The sequence below is a fragment of the Babylonia areolata genome, chromosome 17 (genome assembly GCF_041734735.1).
Source record: "Babylonia areolata isolate BAREFJ2019XMU chromosome 17, ASM4173473v1, whole genome shotgun sequence".
Taxonomy (NCBI): Eukaryota; Metazoa; Mollusca; class Gastropoda; order Neogastropoda; family Buccinidae; genus Babylonia; species Babylonia areolata.
Genome location: NC_134892.1, coordinates 10,374,454 through 10,394,391, shown reverse-complemented (window position 1 = coordinate 10,394,391; position 19,938 = coordinate 10,374,454). Strand labels below are relative to the sequence as shown.

Below are 19,938 nucleotides of genomic sequence, written 5' to 3'. Positions count from 1 at the left end.
CTCTCTTCTGTTCACCTCCCTCCCCCTTCTCCTCCTCTGCCTCCTCCACCATGTCCCCCACTTCCTCCTCCTGCTCCTCTGCTCCCCAAGTATTCTCTCTGCTGCCTCAGCACATGCTCATATAGGTGTCACACACACACACACACACACACACACACACACAGCAACACACACACACAGAGCGCAACACCCATCTACACCCCCCACCCCCCCGCCGCCCCCCTCCCCCTCCGCTCCCCCACACAAACAGACACCCCTCCATTATCACACCATGTAGGCCACAACCACTACCCCCACCCCCACCCCCAAATTTGTCTATTCATCCATCTCTCTTCTGTTCATTATTCATCTCCGCCCCACCCCCCACCCCCCTATCCACCCTACCCCTGCCCCCCATCCCCTTCCCCCCACTTCCTCCTGCTCTGCATGCTCTCCCCATTCCCCATACAGCCAAACCACAGCCTCCACCATACTCCCCATCCTGTCTCTTTTGTTCCCCTCCTTCCCACCTCCATCACTTCCCTGTATTCCTCCCGCTCTGCTCCCCAGGTATTCTCCCTGCTGACTGAGTACCACCTGCTCCTAGGTGTCACACACACACACACACACACACACACACACACACACACACACACACCTCTATTATCACACCCTGTACCCTACCACTCCCCCACCCCCACCCCCATCCCCCGCACCACCACCTCCACCCCAATCCATCCATCCATCCATCTCTCTTCAGTTCACCCTCCTCCGCCTCCTCCTCCACCATCTCCCCCACTTCCTCCTCCTCCTCCTCCTGCTGCTCTTCTGCTGGCCAAGTATTCCCTCTGCTTCCTCAGCGCCTGCTCGTAGGCCACCAGATCCAACCCATCACAGTTACGAACCACCCTGGCTTCCACAACCACTGCCGCCACCGCCCTTGTTTTATGAAGACCACCACCACCACCACCACCAGCAGCCTCGTCCCATCTATTCCCTCGTTGGTCCTCCTCCTCCTCCTTCACCTCCCCGATGAACTGGAACATGCTGCCAAGCCGGGCGTCAAAGGGCTCCACCAGCCTCGTGTCAATGGTGACGCGGTGGCTCAGCCTGGGAGCTCCCAGTTTGGCCCGGCAGGTGACCACGTTGTGTTCCTCTAGCCTGGCGTTGGGAGGGAGGGAGGAAGGGAGGAAAAACAAAACATGAACTGATGTGTTTTTGAACAATTCAAAATGATGAATAAAAAATAAAATAAATAAAAAAAAGATAAAGAACAAAAAGGCTATGTCATACGTAAGTGTAATATAGAAATGTGAGATAAGTTGTTGTGTGCTCATGGTGTGTTTGTGTACACTGTACTGTATGTGTGTGTGTGTGTGTGTGTGTGTGTGTGTGTGTGTGTGTGTGTGACACAGGATTTCTGTAGTTTATTGTCTCACCCAGAAACTCACTGAAAGACAACATGGACACAGGTGAGACCAGGTGAGGTGACAATGATGATGATGATGATGATGATGACTGATAAACAAATAAAAACAATGCCTACACTAGTAGTAGTAGAAGGAGTAGTAGTAGTGGTGGTAGAAGTAGTTGTTGTTATTGTTGTTGAGGGAGAAGGAGGAGAAGGAATAATAACAGCAGCAGCAGAACGTGTTCCAGAATTGTAAGCTGTGTGTAAATTTACCACCAACCCAGCACACCAGCACACCATAGGGTTCAGCTTGGTGCTGTTCTGTGCTCAAGTGTGTTTTTCACATACAGTTAAAAACAAAATAATGAATTCTATGTTTCAGCTAAGCACTTGATACAAAAAAATCATAACTGATAAGGACTAGGGTGTCGCAGAGATTTTCTCAACCCTTTGACTGTTGAAACTTGGTGAGTTGGGTCATGCGGTGACAGCCCTTCACTGACATCATGACCTGTTAGCTCCTGTCTTATCTTACTGTGAGGTGACAGCCCTTCACTGACATCATGACCTGTTAGCTCCTGTCTTATCTTAATGTGAGGTGACAGCCCTTCACTGACATCATGACCTGTTAGCTCCTGTCTTTTACTGTGAGGTGACAGCCCTTCACTGGCATCATGACCTGTTAGCTCCTGTCTTATCTTACTGTGAGGTGACAGCCCTTCACTGACATCATGACCTGTTAGCTCCTGTCTTATCTTACTGTGAGGTGACAGCCCTTCACTGACATCATGACCTGTTAGCTCCTGTCTTATCTTAAAGTGAGGTGACAGCCCTTCACTGACATCATGACCTGTTAGCTCCTGTCTTATCTTACTGTGAGGTGACAGCCCTTCACTGACATGACCTGTTAGCTCCTGTCCTATCTTAATGTGAGGTGACAGCCCTTCACTGACATCATGACCTGTTAGCTCCTGTCCTATCTTAATGTGAGGTGACAGCCCTTCACTGACATCCTGACCTGTGAGCTGCTGTCTTATCTTACTGTGAGGTGACAGCCCTTCACTGACATCATGACCTGTTAGCTCCTGTCTTATCTTACTGTGAGGTGACAGCCCTTCACTGACACCATCACCTGTTAGCTCCTGTCTTATCTTAATGTGAGGTGACAGCCCTTCACTGACATCATCACCTGTTAGCTGCTGTCTTATCTTACTGTGAGGTGACAGCCCTTCACTGACATCATCACCTGTTAGCTGCTGTCTTATCTTACTGTGAGGTGACAGCCCTTCACTGACATCATGACCTGTTAGCTCCTGTCTTATCTTAATGTGAGGTGACAGCCATTCACTGACATCATGACCTGTTAGCTCCTGTCTTTTACTGTGAGGTGACAGCCCTTCACTGACATCCTGACCTGTTAGCTCCTGTCTTATCTTAATGTGAGGTGACAGCCCTTCACTGACATCATGACCTGTTAGCTCCTGTCTTATCTTAATGTGAGGTGACAGCCCTTCACTGACATCCTGACCTGTTAGCTCCTGTCTTATCTTAATGTGAGGTGACAGCCCTTCACTGACATCATGACCTGTTAGCTCCTGTCTTATCTTAATGTGAGGGGACAGCCTTTCACTGACATCATCACCTGTTAGCTGCTGTCTTATCTTACTGTGAGGTGACAGCCCTTCACTGACATCATCACCTGTTAGCTGCTGTCTTTAACTGTGAGGTGACAGCCCTTCACTGACATCATGACCTGTTAGCTCCTGTCTTATCTTACTGTGAGGTGACAGCCCTTCACTGACATCCTGACTTGTTAGCTCCTGTCTTTTACTGTGAGGTGACAGCCCTTCACTGACATCATCACCTGTTAGCTCCTGTCTTATCTTAATGTGAGGTGACAGCCCTTCACTGACATCATGACCTGTTACCTCCTGTCTTATCTTAATGTGAGGTGACAGCCCTTCACTGACATCATGACCTGTTAGCTCCTGTCTTTTACTGTGAGGTGACAGCCCTTCACTGACATCATGACCTGTGAGCTGCTGTCTTATCTCACTGTGATGTGACAGCCCTTCACTGACATCATCACCTGTTAGCTCCTGTCTTATCTTACTGTGAGGTGACAGCCCTTCACTGGCATCATGACCTGTTAGCTCCTGTCTTATCTTACTGTGAGGTGACAGCCCTTCACTGACATCATGACCTGTTAGCTCCTGTCTTATCTTAATGTGAGGTGACAGCCATTCACTGACATCATGACCTGTTAGCTCCTGTCTTTTACTGTGAGGTGACAGCCCTTCACTGACATCCTGACCTGTTAGCTCCTGTCTTATCTTAATGTGAGGTGACAGCCCTTCACTGACATCATGACCTGTTAGCTCCTGTCTTATCTTAATGTGAGGGGACAGCCTTTCACTGACATCATCACCTGTTAGCTGCTGTCTTATCTTACTGTGAGGTGACAGCCCTTCACTGACATCATCACCTGTTAGCTCCTGTCTTATCTTACTGTGAGGTGACAGCCCTTCACTGACATCATGACCTGTTAGCTCCTGTCTTATCTTACTGTGAGGTGACAGCCCTTCACTGACATCATGACCTGTTAGCTCCTGTCTTATCTTACTGTGAGGTGACAGCCCTTCACTGGCATCATGACCTGTTAGCTCCTGTCTTATCTTACTGTGAGGTGACAGCCCTTCACTGACATCATGACCTGTTAGCTCCTGTCTTATCTTACTGTGAGGTGACAGCCCTTCACTGACATCATGACCTGTTAGCTCCTGTCTTATCTTAAAGTGAGGTGACAGCCCTTCACTGGCATCATGACCTGTTAGCTCCTGTCTTATCTTACTGTGAGGTGACAGCCCTTCACTGACATGACCTGTTAGCTCCTGTCCTATCTTAATGTGAGGTGACAGCCCTTCACTGACATCATGACCTGTTAGCTCCTGTCTTATCTTAATGTGAGGTGACAGCCCTTCACTGACATGACCTGTTAGCTCCTGTCCTATCTTAATGTGAGGTGACACCCCTTCACTGACATCCTGACCTGTGAGCTGCTGTCTTATCTTACTGTGAGGTGACAGCCCTTCACTGACATCATGACCTGTTAGCTCCTGTCTTATCTTAATGTGAGGTGACAGCCCTTCACTGACACCATCACCTGTTAGCTCCTGTCTTATCTTAATGTGAGGTGACAGCCCTTCACTGACATCATCACCTGTTAGCTGCTGTCTTATCTTACTGTGAGGTGACAGCCCTTCACTGACATCATCACCTGTTAGCTGCTGTCTTATCTTACTGTGAGGTGACAGCCCTTCACTGACATCATGACCTGTTAGCTCCTGTCTTATCTTAATGTGAGGTGACAGCCATTCACTGACATCATGACCTGTTAGCTCCTGTCTTTTACTGTGAGGTGACAGCCCTTCACTGACATCCTGACCTGTTAGCTCCTGTCTTATCTTAATGTGAGGTGACAGCCCTTCACTGACATCATGACCTGTTAGCTCCTGTCTTATCTTAATGTGAGGTGACAGCCCTTCACTGACATCCTGACCTGTTAGCTCCTGTCTTATCTTAATGTGAGGTGACAGCCCTTCACTGACATCATGACCTGTTAGCTCCTGTCTTATCTTAATGTGAGGGGACAGCCTTTCACTGACATCATCACCTGTTAGCTGCTGTCTTATCTTACTGTGAGGTGACAGCCCTTCACTGACATCATCACCTGTTAGCTGCTGTCTTTAACTGTGAGGTGACAGCCCTTCACTGACATCATGACCTGTTAGCTCCTGTCTTATCTTACTGTGAGGTGACAGCCCTTCACTGACATCCTGACTTGTTAGCTCCTGTCTTTTACTGTGAGGTGACAGCCCTTCACTGACATCATCACCTGTTAGCTCCTGTCTTATCTTAATGTGAGGTGACAGCCCTTCACTGACATCATGACCTGTTACCTCCTGTCTTATCTTAATGTGAGGTGACAGCCCTTCACTGACATCATGACCTGTTAGCTCCTGTCTTTTACTGTGAGGTGACAGCCCTTCACTGACATCATGACCTGTGAGCTGCTGTCTTATCTCACTGTGATGTGACAGCCCTTCACTGACATCATCACCTGTTAGCTCCTGTCTTATCTTACTGTGAGGTGACAGCCCTTCACTGGCATCATGACCTGTTAGCTCCTGTCTTATCTTACTGTGAGGTGACAGCCCTTCACTGACATCATGACCTGTTAGCTCCTGTCTTATCTTAATGTGAGGTGACAGCCATTCACTGACATCATGACCTGTTAGCTCCTGTCTTTTACTGTGAGGTGACAGCCCTTCACTGACATCCTGACCTGTTAGCTCCTGTCTTATCTTAATGTGAGGTGACAGCCCTTCACTGACATCATGACCTGTTAGCTCCTGTCTTATCTTAATGTGAGGGGACAGCCTTTCACTGACATCATCACCTGTTAGCTGCTGTCTTATCTTACTGTGAGGTGACAGCCCTTCACTGACATCATCACCTGTTAGCTGCTGTCTTTAACTGTGAGGTGACAGCCCTTCACTGACATCATGACCTGTTAGCTCCTGTCTTATCTTACTGTGAGGTGACAGCCCTTCACTGACATCCTGACTTGTTAGCTCCTGTCTTTTACTGTGAGGTGACAGCCCTTCACTGACATCATCACCTGTTAGCTCCTGTCTTATCTTAATGTGAGGTGACAGCCCTTCACTGACATCATGACCTGTTACCTCCTGTCTTATCTTAATGTGAGGTGACAGCCCTTCACTGACATCATGACCTGTTAGCTCCTGTCTTTTACTGTGAGGTGACAGCCCTTCACTGACATCATGACCTGTGAGCTGCTGTCTTATCTCACTGTGATGTGACAGCCCTTCACTGACATCATCACCTGTTAGCTCCTGTCTTATCTTACTGTGAGGTGACAGCCCTTCACTGGCATCATGACCTGTTAGCTCCTGTCTTATCTTACTGTGAGGTGACAGCCCTTCACTGACATCATGACCTGTTAGCTCCTGTCTTATCTTACTGTGAGGTGACAGCCCTTCACTGACATCATGACCTGTTAGCTCCTGTCTTATCTCACTGTGAGGTGACAGCCCTTCACTGACATCATCACCTGTTAGCTCCTGTCTTTTACTGTGAGGTGACAGCCCTTCACTGACATCATGACCTGTTAGCTCCTGTCTTATCTCACTGTGAGGTGACAGCCCTTCACTGACATCATGACCTGTTAGCTCCTGTCTTATCTTAATGTGAGGTGACAGCCCTTCACTGACATCATGACCTGTTAGCTCCTGTCTTTTACTGTGAGGTGACAGCCCTTCACTGACATCATCACCTGTGAGCTGCTGTCTTATCTCACTGTGATGTGACAGCCCTTCACTGACATCATCACCTGTTAGCTCCTGTCTTATCTTACTGTGAGGTGACAGCCCTTCACTGGCATCATGACCTGTTAGCTCCTGTCTTATCTTACTGTGAGGTGACAGCCCTTCACTGACATCATGACCTGTTAGCTCCTGTCTTATCTTACTGTGAGGTGACAGCCCTTCACTGACATCATGACCTGTTAGCTCCTGTCTTATCTCACTGTGAGGTGACAGCCCTTCACTGACATCATCACCTGTTAGCTCCTGTCTTTTACTGTGAGGTGACAGCCCTTCACTGACATCATGACCTGTTAGCTCCTGTCTTATCTCACTGTGAGGTGACAGCCCTTCACTGACATCATCACCTGTTAGCTCCTGTCTTTTACTGTGAGGTGACAGCCCTTCACTGACATCATGACCTGTTAGCTCCTGTCTTATCTTACTGTGAGGTGACAGCCCTTCACTGACATCCTGACCTGTTAGCTCCTGTCTTATCTTACTGTGAGGTGACAGCCCTTCACTGACATCATGACCTGTTAGCTCCTGTCTTTTACTGTGAGGTGACAGCCCTTCACTGACATCATCACCTGTTAGCTCCTGTCTTATCTTAATGTGAGGTGACAGCCCTTCACTGACAAGCATATTCATCCCCAGCAGTCACAGGCCAGTGGTTACCTCCCCCTGGCACCTGACACTGACACTTGTACTGCATGGTGCCAGCTGGCTGTCTGACTGGGCAGTTAGTGAGTTCACCTGCTGGAAGGTTTCCAGACTCTGGGGCTGTCTCAACCAGTCAGCTGGCTAATCCCAACGCTGTCGGTCAGCCGTAACAGTCAATGACCCTGTCAGTGGTGATGTTTTTAATTCCTTTTTCTTTTCTTTCTTTTTTTAACCCCTTGACTGCTGCTGACGTATATGCAAGTCGATGACACGGGACAGAGCTTGCAGGTCAGGATGTCAGTCACCGATCTATGTTTGGACTTCTTCCTCTTGGGGTTACATTTGTATTTGTATTTCTTTTTATCACAACAGATTTCTCTGTGTGAAATTCGGGCTGCTCTCCCCACGGAGAGCACGTCACTACACTACAGTGCCGCCCATTTTTGGGGGGTATTTTTTCCTGCATGCAGTTTTATTTGTTTTTCCTATCAAAGTGGATTTTTCTACAGAATTTTGCCTGGAACAACCCTTTTGATGCCACGGGTTCTTTTACATACGCTAAGTGCATGCTGCACACAGGACCTCAGTTTATCGTCTCATCCGAATGACTAGCGTTCAGACCACCACTCAAGGTCTAGTGGAGGGGGAGAAAATATCGGCGGCTGAGCCATGATTCAAACCAGCGCGCTCAGATTCTCTCGCTTCCTAGGCGGACGCATTACCTCTCGGCCATCACTCCACATTGCCTTCTGTTCAGCAAATCCAATGACATCACTGACTGATATGTACACAGAAGACGGGCGCAATAGCCGAGTGGTTAAAGCGTTGGACTGTCAATCTGAGGGTCCCAGGTTCGAATCACGGTGACGGCGCCTGGTGGGTAAAGGGTGGAGATTTTTACGATCTCCAAGGTCAACATGTGTGCAGACCTGCTAGTGCCTGAACCCCCTTCGTGTGTATATGCAAGCAGAAGATCAAATACACACGCTAAAGATCCTGTAATCCATGTCAGCGTTCGGTGGGTTATGGAAACAAGAACATACCCAGCATGCACACCCCTGAAAATGGAGTATGGCTGCCTACATGGCGGGGTAAAAACGGTCATACATGTAAAAGCCCACTCGTGTGCATACGAGTGAACGCAGAAGAAGGAGAAGAAGTACACTGAAAATATGCGGTTAACTGCGATGCCCCACTGATCACAGTTCACCAAGGTTTAGCAGCCAAGGGGTTAAGCTTATACCCAGAGCCATCAACCATTACAGTCACCAACCGTGTTGCTCTTGTAGTTTGTGTTTCTTTGAAAATAGATTCTCCTTTAACTGGCACAGATGCCTTTTCTGTTTCTTTTTTTTTTTTTTTCTTTCTTTTTTTTCTTTTTTTTTCTTTTCTTTCTTCTTCTTTTTTACTTCTCCTTTCACTTGGCAAAGACGCTATATACAAATTCCAGCCGGTTAATTACTTGAACAGAACATGATCTTGACTGTTGTCACTGTTGATTATTTAAGTATAGTGCTGTGTATGACAATTCATTTTTACTGTTGCTGTTTTTGCTTTGTTGTCGTTTGCAGTAAAATCAGAAATAAAACTTTTTTTCTTTTTTTTTTTTTTTTTTAAATCCAAATCCATGAACACCACACACTACACCATGTTCCAACCCATACAAAGCTAATCTTTTCACAGTGACTCAAAATATCTTTCCTTAAAAATTAAATGGCAGTGTGAGGTGGTGACGACTGATAGTGATATGATGTACTGCTATAAAGGGTGTCGTGCCCACTGTTATAGTACAAGCAAACAAACCAAATATTAAAAAAAAACTCCATCACTCCATATGGAAATTAATTTGTGCAATATAGGCTTGTTAATAATAAACACACACTCAAATAAAAACCTGATCAGCCACACTATAAAAAGAGATTAAAATTAGTCAAATAAAGATCCACAAAAACTGCTGATAAACTAACACAACACACACACACATGCACACAATAAACACACACACACACACACACACACACACACAAACATGTGCACAAAAACACGAGTCTGCCTTAACTCATGTGAGCGCAAGAGCACACACACAGAAAGTTAAGACCATAAATAATTGCACATCAATATGTACAAATATAAACATCCAACAAATAAATCCATCATTATATATCAGTAAAATGCACACACACACACACACACTCTCTCTCTCTCTCTCTCTCTCACACACATACACACACACACACACACTCTCTCTCTCTCTCTCTCACACACACACACACACACTCTCTCTCTCTCTCTCTCTCACACACACACACACACACACACACACACACACACACACAGTGTGCAGCACATATGTGCACACACACTACATATATCACACCAACATATATCCCACACAACATACATCAATGTATATGGAAGTTGGAACTCAAACCCAAGGACACTCACTTCCCAGTTGAGCGCATTACCTCTAGGTCACCACTCAATATGTGTAAATATCTCACTCCTGTTACAAAGGCCTGACTAAGCGCGTTGGGTTACGCTGCTGGTCAGGCATCTGCTTGGCAGATGTGGTGTAGCGTATATGGATTTGTCCGAACGCAGTGACGCCTCCTTGAGCTACTGAAACTGAAACTGAAACTCCTGTTACAAAAGAAGTGTTCTGAGCTCTTAAAAATTCTATGGCTGCATTTTTGTGCAGTCCCCACTTTTTTTTTTTTTTTTTTTTTTTTGGTGGGTGTGTGGAGGGGGGCGGGGGCGGGGTGGTCTGTTTTAAATGATTATCTTTAGAGTTGATGCACTGTGAATGTGATGACTGTTTGATTTTTTTTTTTTTTTTTTTTTTTGTGCTATTTCTCTAGTGTTTGCACACTGCCTTGTTGACCCTCCAGTGATAGAAAGGAAAAATGAAAATCTGTGATTCAAAGTGCAATCCTTGTTCTTTCCAGGGTAGGGATGAATGAGACAAATTATGTCAGAAAACATTTTTGCCGCCCACTCACCACCCCAGGTAAATTTTTTTTCTTCAACTGCACCATGTTTATCAACAACACCAGCACCCAGAATTAACTGAGACGTCACTGTGTTAAGACAAATCCATACAGGCTACACCATATCTACTCCTGGAAGATGTCTGCATGTGTACTTTAAGTTGCCATGGGTTCCTTTTCAGTGCGCCAAGTGCTTGCTGCAAACCAAACCTCAGTTTGATTTCTCATCTGAATGACTAGATCCTCAGTTTGATTTCTCGTCTGAATGACTAGATCCTCAGTTTGATTTCTCGTCTGAATGACTAGAACCACAGTTTGATTTCTCGTCTGAACGACTAGAACCTCAGTTTAATTTCTCGTCTGAATGACTAGAACCTCAATTTGATTTCTCGTCTGAATGACTAGATGCTCAGTTTGATTTCTCGTCTGAATGACTAGATCCTCAGTTTAATTTCTCGTCTAAATGACTAGATCCTCAGTTTAATTTCTCATCTGAATGACTAGATCCTCAGTTTGATTTCTCGTCTGAACGACTAGAACCTCAGTTTGATTTCTCGTCGAATGACTAGATCCTCAGTTTGATTTCTCGTCTGAATGACTAGAACCACAGTTTGATTTCTCGTCTGAACGACTAGAACCTCAGTTTGATTTCTCGTCTGAATGACAAGATCCTCAGTTTAATTTCTCGTCTGAACGACTAGATCCTCAGTTTGATTTCTCGTCTGAATGACTAGAACCTCAGTTTAATTTCTCATCTGAATGACAAGATCCTCAGTTTGATTTCTCGTCTGAATGACGAGATCCTCAGTTTGATTTCTCATCTCAATGACTAGATCCTCAGAGATCCTCAGTTTGATTTCTCACCTGAATGACTAGATCCTCAGTTTGATTTCTCGTCTGAATGACTAGATCCTCAGAGATCCTCAGTTTGATTTCTCGTCTGAATGACTAGATCCTCAGTTTGATTTCTCGTCTGAATGACTAGATCCTCAGAGATCCTCAGCTTGATTTCTCGTCTGAATGACTAGATCCTCAGAGATCCTCAGCTTGATTTCTCATCTGAATGACTAGATCCTCAGTTTGATTTTCCAGTCAAACTTCTGGAGAAAGGGTGAGACTGAGATTGGAGCCCACAGCCTCACGGAAACAGTACTTGCAGATAAGCGTCTTAACCATTATGTCATCTTACCCTACTGGATTCAACAATTTAAAACAAAAAATAGCAGGAAGAAAATACGTGAGTAAATTAACAGCTATCAAATCTATATGTATGCAAAAAATTGTTTTCATCCTGAGTATAATTATGTGGGTATAATCGCACTTTAGCATCCTAAATTTAGCTCCAGGAATTTAGGATGCTAAACTACGTGTGTATGAGGGCATGTATAATTACAATATGCGGGTGTCTTTATGTGTGTGTGTGTGTGTGTATGTGCGCGCGCGTGTGTTCGTGCGTGCGTGAGAGGGCGGATGAACACTTTCCAATTACAAGAAACTTACATCTGGGTGGGAGGGATGCGTTCTGAACTGATGCACTTCTAACCTTAAAAAAAGAATAATCTTTATGGATGGATATAAAGAACGTAAAGATTGATATCGTCCATTCTGAATTAGGAACGCGCATTCTACTTTCGGTTCTTCTGTTCTGGCACATTACAAACCACACTCGACACATGCAAACCAGATCGCACAAACACATTAACGATGATTTCATTGAATCCGTCTTTCCATATTGTTAAAAAAAGTTCTCATAATTACCTGCCTGTGACATTGACAGACTTGTGCAACCAATCTGTCAACACAACCATATCTTTCACGGTAACTTGTTTCCCGGATGGTGGGATATTACGCGCCTCCATTTTTGTCGGCTTGATCTACAAATTGCAGATCGGAATTCATAATAAGGAAGAGGAAGAGGAAAGAATTAAAGAAAAAAAGCTTCTTGGTAATTGAACACTCATATTCTTTTTAATAATTGATTTTTTGATCAAACAAGTGAATTGAGTGGAAGACATCTGGTCGAGTATTTTAGTGCATCGCTGTGTCGGTCTGACTATTACAAAAACTGTGCAACAAATGAAAACTTCTTGTGGATTAGTCGATATCGGTGGTAGGGACAACGTCTTTAGGGAGTGGAATCTGTGGTAGTTTCCTTGATTTAGGATTTCTGAAGGTGCACTGTTTAAAAACAAGACGCAGAGGGGGTGATTTGCCGTGCAGCAGAAAGTGTTCCATAACATCAACCTTGGGCGTTACTATGACGACTGACCAAAAATAAGTTCTTCACGTCAGGACAAAATGGCGGTTGTACAGAGAATCTCGGGGTGACCGCAGATCGAAAGCCTCGTACCATGCAACGTCTGTGGGTTCACTGTTGTGCATGAGTCTGTGCTTTCGTTCAAGCAGATTTTGTTTAAGTATTTCGTTCATCGATCCACGAGGTTCATATCTCATTTGGAGGTAAGAGATCTTCGAGAATGCAAGATAAGTTCTCTTGAAGTTGAACTACGAGGGGAAAGTAATGAGAGATTTGGCAAAGTGACAACACTACCTTGTATAGTTAGGGCTTATGATTGTAACCACTTGCTCGTCTTGCATTTCTAGTTCTGTGAACCACAAATGGCACAAGACTCGTCGTGTTTGTTTTATTTTCTTTTGGGGTTGAAAAACAAAAAGAACACTTCACACACACTGCTGTGCACAGACAATAAATAAATAAAAGGAACACCTGTCGGAATTTTATTTTTATACAAAAGGTATTAACAGCAATTACGATTTCATCTCTCTTTTTTTTAAAAACAGATTTCAGAAAATAGATAAAGACCACAGATTAAAACGAAAGAGAGATGAATATGCCATTGCATTTGTCTCACACCCAGTGTCTTCTACCACTTTGATAAGGGGGAGGAACTGAATTTGCATCTCGGAATTTGGTGATTGGATTGGAAAATGATGGCTGCCCCTTTTCCTCCTTTTTTTTTTTTTTTTTTTTTTTATTTTTATTATTTTTCTTCTTCTTCTTCTTCTTTATAAAGAGATAACATTTTAACTTTTATATGTTAGTGATACCGAATATCAAAGCACAGAAAACAAATTGCTATACATATATATTTCTAATTACAGCTCTTATTCCTCTCCAAGATCTATGAAGAGTGCATCACCCTTATTCATCCATCAGCTGGTAAATTGGTTTGATGGTTCGACTGTAATTTGTGATGCTAGTTATCATTTCTGAAAATCATATCTTTACTTGAACACCTAGTAAAACAGTGATGTATTCCATGTCATATGAATGTAAAGCAGTAAACATCGCAGTCATATATGAATGAACAAAGAACAAAATATGCATTCACCCTTCTGAAATAAATAAATCATATAATGATTGAGGTTCTTGATCACAAAGAATACAAATGATAGTTCTTAAAAGAACATGATTTTCCCATATAGGCATGAAACACAGTTTTAATTTTCAGAATTAAATTTTGTGCCAGTTATTTTCTCTTCTTTTTTTCCTTTCAACAGTTTTGTCCCGAACAGCAACTATTATTATATTAATTGATATCACCTGATCAGAAACATGATACTGCTGAACTTTGAAATGAAAAGTGTTTACCCAACAGTGAATGTTTAGTCAAATTAGCGGCAAAAATACCTGAATGATAAGTTCATTCCTTAAAGTTTATTTGATAAGTACTTTATAATGTCTAATGGAAAAAACAGATTTTATAACCAAAAAGATAAATTTGTATTATTGCCATAATCACTATCAATACTTATACAAATTATAGATTTGTATTTTATGTGATGTGGTCGCATGCATCATGCGTAATCTTTTTTTTAAATATACTCCACTGGATTGTAAGAACTTTGTTCAGTGATTATTTTGTCTGTGCAGTGAAAAAAAAATCTGTTCAATGTATGAAACAGAAACTCAACAAACTTGAATGAAATGTGAACATAAATAAATGCAAATAAAACTTTGCTTAGAAACTGAAGAACTAGCTAAGGCTTTTTGTCTGGAGTGATAATATTCTTTGAAAGTGAGAAATATGAGAAAAACAACAAAAACTTAAACATTAAGACTTTCAGCTTGGCACTTCATGAAGCTGAACTTTTTTTGTAAGGTCATAATTCCTTTAATAATTCTAGGTGTAATGTTTACAGTGTTGCACCATAAGTTGCAATCACATAATACTTTGAGCAGCTGATTTGTGTTAGCTTCATAAGTTCTAACGCATTAGGCAAATAAAGCAAACCCAAACAAATCCCAAGGAACCAAGACCAAATATCTGTTAAATAATGCTTTCACAATCACAGTATCAGAAGCAAGGAAGGACATTTTATAGTTCTAAATCTTTATACAGCAGATCTTCATGTATATATAACAATATTTTGATACAAACATATTCTGTGAATTATGTGATCTGTCACATTGCCCCTTCCTCTTTCCGTTACACGACCAATATCGACTTGCTGATGACTGTCATGGTTCATGCATGCTGGGTATTTTCGTGTCTCCATAACCCACTGAACACTGACATAGGTTACAGGATCTTTAACGTGCGTATTTGATCTTCTGCATGCATATACACACGAAGGGGGTTCAGGCACTAGCAGGTCTGCACATACGTTGATCTGAGAGATCGGAAAAATCTCCACCCTTTACCCACCAGGCGCCGCTACCGTGATTCAAACCCAGGACTGTCAGATTGAAAGTCCAACACTTAAACCATATGGCCATTGCACCCTTCATAGTCATACTCTTGACAAGACTGAAATGTAAGCTTTGAGTTTGAGCTTGAGATGTTGTTTGTGTGAGCGTGGATGTGTGTGTGTATGTGTGTGTTAGTAAGCCACTGTTACTTTCATTTTAGTTTGTTTTGTTTCGCTTTCAGTTTGCCTTTGTTAGTTCAAGCTGTCAAAATCAAAGACAGGTATAGTGAGGAAGGGGGGAAGTGAAGACTTTTGAAGGCAGCAGGTTTCTGTTTTTTCTTCATTTCAGAAAGCAGCTTCTCAACCAGCCTGAAGATAACACCAAGTCATAGAAGAGATTGTACAGTCATCAGGATGCAGAGCTAGCTGTAGAACACCGAGGCAGCACAGTTGAAGGGACCGAGGATTTTCAGGATGCTGAGTGCGTGAAGGTCGGTCAAGTCGAGGCAAGAGCGTGTGGAAGTGGAGATCAGTTGAGGAAGCCAAGATGCCGACCGCTTCCACGTTCTCCCCAACTTACGGGGGCCGCAACTACGCCACCACCTACGGCTCCTCATACTCCACCACCTCCAGCGTGGGTCGCAGCGGCTCAGCCACACGCCGCACACCTGGTCTGACCAACGGCTACTCCTCCCCGGCCCATGGCAGCTCCCAGTACAGAACCTCCCGGCCCAGCATGGCCACATATGACAGGACCACCACCAGCAGAAAGGTGGATGATTTTTCGAGCTTTGACAGCACGCGGCGAGCCCGGGCCTCCCCTGCGTCCACGAGGCCGGGCCCTCTCAAAGCTGACCACAGCACGGGCTTTGGAGCATCGTCCAGGTACCAACACCATACCACCACCATCACACCCGACCGAACATTAGACTACGTCACGGGCGTTGCAGGTGCATCCACGTTTTCTTCTCGAAGGAACTCTCGGTCAGGGCTGGATGAAATGAGCTCCACCACGCCCAGGACGCTGTCAGGCCGACGAGCCGCCAGCCTGGCCAACCTTCACCTCGATGACGACCCTTCCTCAAGGTCGTACCGTTCCCGCACAGAGAGCACTGACAGGATAGCACAGCGGCCCGGCAGTCGCAGGGGGAGCCGGCTGGAGGAGGACATCTTCGGGTCCTCGCCCCGGCTGCGGCAGCAAGGTGGGCTGGAGGACAAGAAGGACATGGTGGGGGGGCGGAGCGGCTACACGCCCAGCCTCTCCAGGGAGTCCAGCCCCGGGACCAGCAATGGCCTGGGGCCCCGGAGCCGGCACTATGGCGGGGAGGCCCGAGACGAGCTGAGCACCTCACGTCGTGGCTCCACCAGCGGCACTTCCCCGAGTGTAAGTCAGTTGGCTGAAGAAAAGGGTTTTTTTAGTTACTATTATTATTATTACTATTGCATTTTTTATGTCATTATTGCATTTTATTTTTTGTATGTTAGGTTGGGTTGTTGTTTTTTCTTGTTATTGTTTTGTTTTTGTTTTGTTTGTTTCTTCAAATTAGACTAATAAAAAATTTTAAATAAACCAGAAAAAAAAGGCCAGTACACATACTGCCACCAGTGTCAGTCTTCAATATAATTCTAACATTTACGTCTGTATGTTTTTAAGGATGGATGATATATCATTTACATTATGTGCATAGAATCATGTGGTAATGTATACAAACTGGTTACAAAAGCCAAGAACTGCTGAAGTGAGAAAAGACAAAAAAAAAAAAAAAAAAAAAAAAAAAGGCAGGGTTTATTCAAGTTGTTCTTGATGTATTGATAAACAGTGGTGAAAATCAAAGAAAAATGTAACAAAACTAATAACAGCAAAAACAACAACAAAAAACAAACAAACAAACAACAACAACAAAAAAACCCTACAATTTCAGACACATGTTTATAGAAGCATCACGCCTGGCAATTAATAATTATAGGAGGTTTTATTTTCTCATCACCGCTGTCTGTGGTTGACTGCACAGTTCCGTCATGGTGTCTGTGTCAGTAGAATCGGAATAGCATCACTGATGATACTGGTGGGTTTAATTCATCTGAACCTGACCAAGCCCCCATGAATGAGGCATATCCCAAGCTTAAAAAATCATAGAATAGGACTGTTCTTGTGCCTAGTTTTCTTTTCCATGTGTTTTTGTTTTGTTTTGTTTTTTGTTTGTTTGTTGTTGTTGTTGTTTTTTTTTGGGGGGAGGTTGTTTGGGGGGCTTTTTTTTTTCATTGCAATGAACTGGACCAATTATTTAACAATTTTTCAGCCCTGATATGTCCCTGTATGTTTAGCTGGGCTATAACTAGTATAAGTATAACTATAAGCAGCAAAAGATAAGAGATAAGTTGATATTTTGCACTGTGCCAATGTCTAAAAACAGTAATAGTACAATTCTTGTGTATGTCTATCTGTGTGTGTGTGTGTGTGTGTGTGTGTGTGCGTGCGCTTTCCTTTGTGCGAGTCATTCTATTGAAGTTTTTCTTTCTTTCTTTCTTTCTTTCTATGTTATTTGTCATTCCAACTCACTGTCAGAGATTTTAGGAAAAGACCACAGTGTTCATACAGTATGAGTATAGCTTATAGGTATTTTATGGTTGGCATCTGTGTGTGTTGTGTGTGTGTATGTTTATGTTGTTGTTTGGGGGTGGGGCAGGGAGGGTTCTTTTATTTTGTTTTGTTTTGTTGTTGGTTTTTTTTTTTAGTTCTAAAGTATGAGGAAATATGTCTTAAAACAATACTCTTGACCCCATGAAAATGGAGTGTCATGGTGCAGGTAAAAACAGTAATTCATGTAAAAGCCCACTTGTGTATATATCATACGTATACTCAAGTGGAAGTTGGAGTCGCAGCCAACAAACAAAGGAGAAGAAAACAAAACTCTTTAAACTGAAAATGAAGAAATAATTATAAAATATATTCCGGGGTTGTGCTTTTAGTTTCACTGCACTGAAAATTTGAAGCTCACTGCCATCTAGTCTGAGTAGACCTGCGTTTACAGCTCTCTTAACTCTGAGCCAGTATAAAATCACTTTTTAATCAGTCTCAAGACATTTCAATTTATTTCGCTAAGCCTTATGTTCAAGCTATCTACTAAGTATCTTACAGGTTATGTGGGAGGGAGGGTGGAGGGGTGTTGGTGTGTGGTGGAGGGCTGAGAGAGTGTGATTAAAGTGTGTACTGCATCTGTTGTGTCAATCACTCTGTGAAAAAAGTTCCCAGCACACCGAGCTATATCCATGATGGACGATTTTGTGAAATAGGTTAAAAATCATAGAAACATTGACTCTCTCTCTCTCTCTCTCTCACACACTAGTCTCAGTCAGTAGAAAAGACTAGACCCAGTCAGTCAGTCAGTCAGTCAGTCAGCCGGCCTAGTGTGCGAGAGTACTGCTGGTGTCGGTATCCTGAGGCACGGTGACTAGCGCTCAGTACAGGGAAACAAAACCAGATGTCTGGGGTCTTTGCCATGATTGATTGCTGCATCAAAAGCCAGAAAGAAAGAGGACCTACAGTCCTTATGATCAGTATCTCCACTCACTGCCCGCTTGCTCAGGTCTCGTGAGCAATGTGTGGGTGTGTGGGTGCCTTAACTTGAGGGTACAGCACTGGCTGAGTGTGTCTGTGTGTGGTGGGGGGAGGGAAGGGGCTTGGGGGGGTTGTGCATGTGTGTGTGTGAGTATGTGTCATTGTGTGTATATGTGTGGAGTGATGGCCTAGAGGTAACGCGTCCGCCTAGGAAGCGAGAGAATCTGATCACACTGGTTCGAATCACGGCTCAGCCGCCAATATTTTCTCCCCCTCCACTGGACCTTGAGTGGTGGTCTGGACGCTAGTCATTCGGATGAGACGATAAACCGAGGCCCCGTGTGCAGCATGCGCTTAGCGCACGTAAAAGAACCCACGGCAACAAAAGTGTTGTTCCTGGCAAAATTCTGTAGAAAAATCCACATCGATAGGAAAAACAAATAAAACTGCATGCAGGAAAAAATACAAAAAAAATGGGTGGCGCTGTAGTGTAGCGACGCGCTCTCCCTGTGGAGAGAGCAGCCCGAATTTCACACAGAGAAATCTGTTGTGATAAAAAGAAATACAAATACAAATACAAAATGTGTATGTGTGTGTCCTTGTATGTGTGTGTGCAGGTGTGGGGGGAGGGAGGTGGGAAGAGATGTGGGGTTAGCAGAGTTAAGAGGTGGGGGAGTGAAGAGGGAGATATGGGGGTTGGGGGGAGAGGGTGCAGGGAGGGGGGGGGGCACACAAGAGGACAAGACAGTTTTGATACCTGTGTGCACTATTTACTTATATAATATAAGAGTGGACAAAGGCGGTGATAATCTTTTAGAGTGCATGTGCAATTTTCAGTTGATACGCTCCTGTGCCCGGTTATATGACTTGTGGGCTGTTTTGACCTGTGGTCAGTTTTGAATGTTTGCATCATCTGTTTTGTGGTCAGAATTTAACGAAACTAGGGTCTGTGAATGTGATCACCTTATCAAGGCAGGTGTGCCGAAATATTGGGGAGGAACTAAAATTTCCTGTATGTTTTCTTCCTGCCTCTCTCTCTCTCTCTCTCTCTCTCTCTCTCTCTCTCTCTCTCTCTCTCTCTCTCTCATTTCTATGGTGGAGATGCTGGGTATATCGGTCTCACATTTCCCAGACTAATCAGTAATTGAGGAGTTGGGGTTTGTTTGTTTGGTTTTTTATGATAGGAGGATTTTTTTCTCTCTCTCTCCAAATTGTACACATTGTGCTGTGATACTTGTAGTAGCCATGTTGTGTAAACATTTGTATTTGTATTTCTTTTTATCACATCAGATTTCTCTGTGT

General features: G+C 43.9%; 2 protein-coding genes across 2 annotated transcripts in view; one reads left to right on the top strand and one right to left on the bottom strand.

The window, feature by feature from the left end:
* Positions 1–740: 740 nt before the first annotated feature.
* Positions 741–12,288, bottom strand: LOC143291402 (CST complex subunit TEN1-like). Its single transcript, XM_076601241.1, has 2 exons — positions 12,183–12,288; positions 741–1,140 (listed from the first exon to the last, which is right to left on the bottom strand). Exons 1-2 carry the CDS (start codon positions 12,281–12,283, stop codon positions 741–743), a joined length of 501 nt encoding a protein of 166 aa, XP_076457356.1. The 5' UTR covers positions 12,284–12,288.
* Positions 12,289–12,753: 465 nt separating this feature from the next.
* The window catches only part of LOC143291400 (ubiquitin carboxyl-terminal hydrolase 2-like), a 29,158-nt gene continuing 21,973 nt past the window's right edge, over positions 12,754–19,938 (top strand). The window contains exons 1-2 of the mRNA XM_076601240.1: positions 12,754–12,884; positions 15,427–16,461. Coding sequence (XP_076457355.1) covers positions 15,625–16,461 — 837 coding nt within the window. The 5' untranslated portion in view covers positions 12,754–12,884; positions 15,427–15,624. The remainder of the gene's footprint in view (positions 12,885–15,426; positions 16,462–19,938) is intronic.

Coding starts and splice junctions, on each gene's coding strand:
- LOC143291402 (XM_076601241.1), bottom strand. CDS start 12,283: ATGGAGGCGCGTAATATCCCACCATCCGGGAAACAAGTTACCGTGAAA. Junction 1,141..12,182: donor TCTGTCAATGTCACAGGCAG/GTAATTATGAGA, acceptor TCCCAACGCCAG/GCTAGAGGAACACAACGTGG.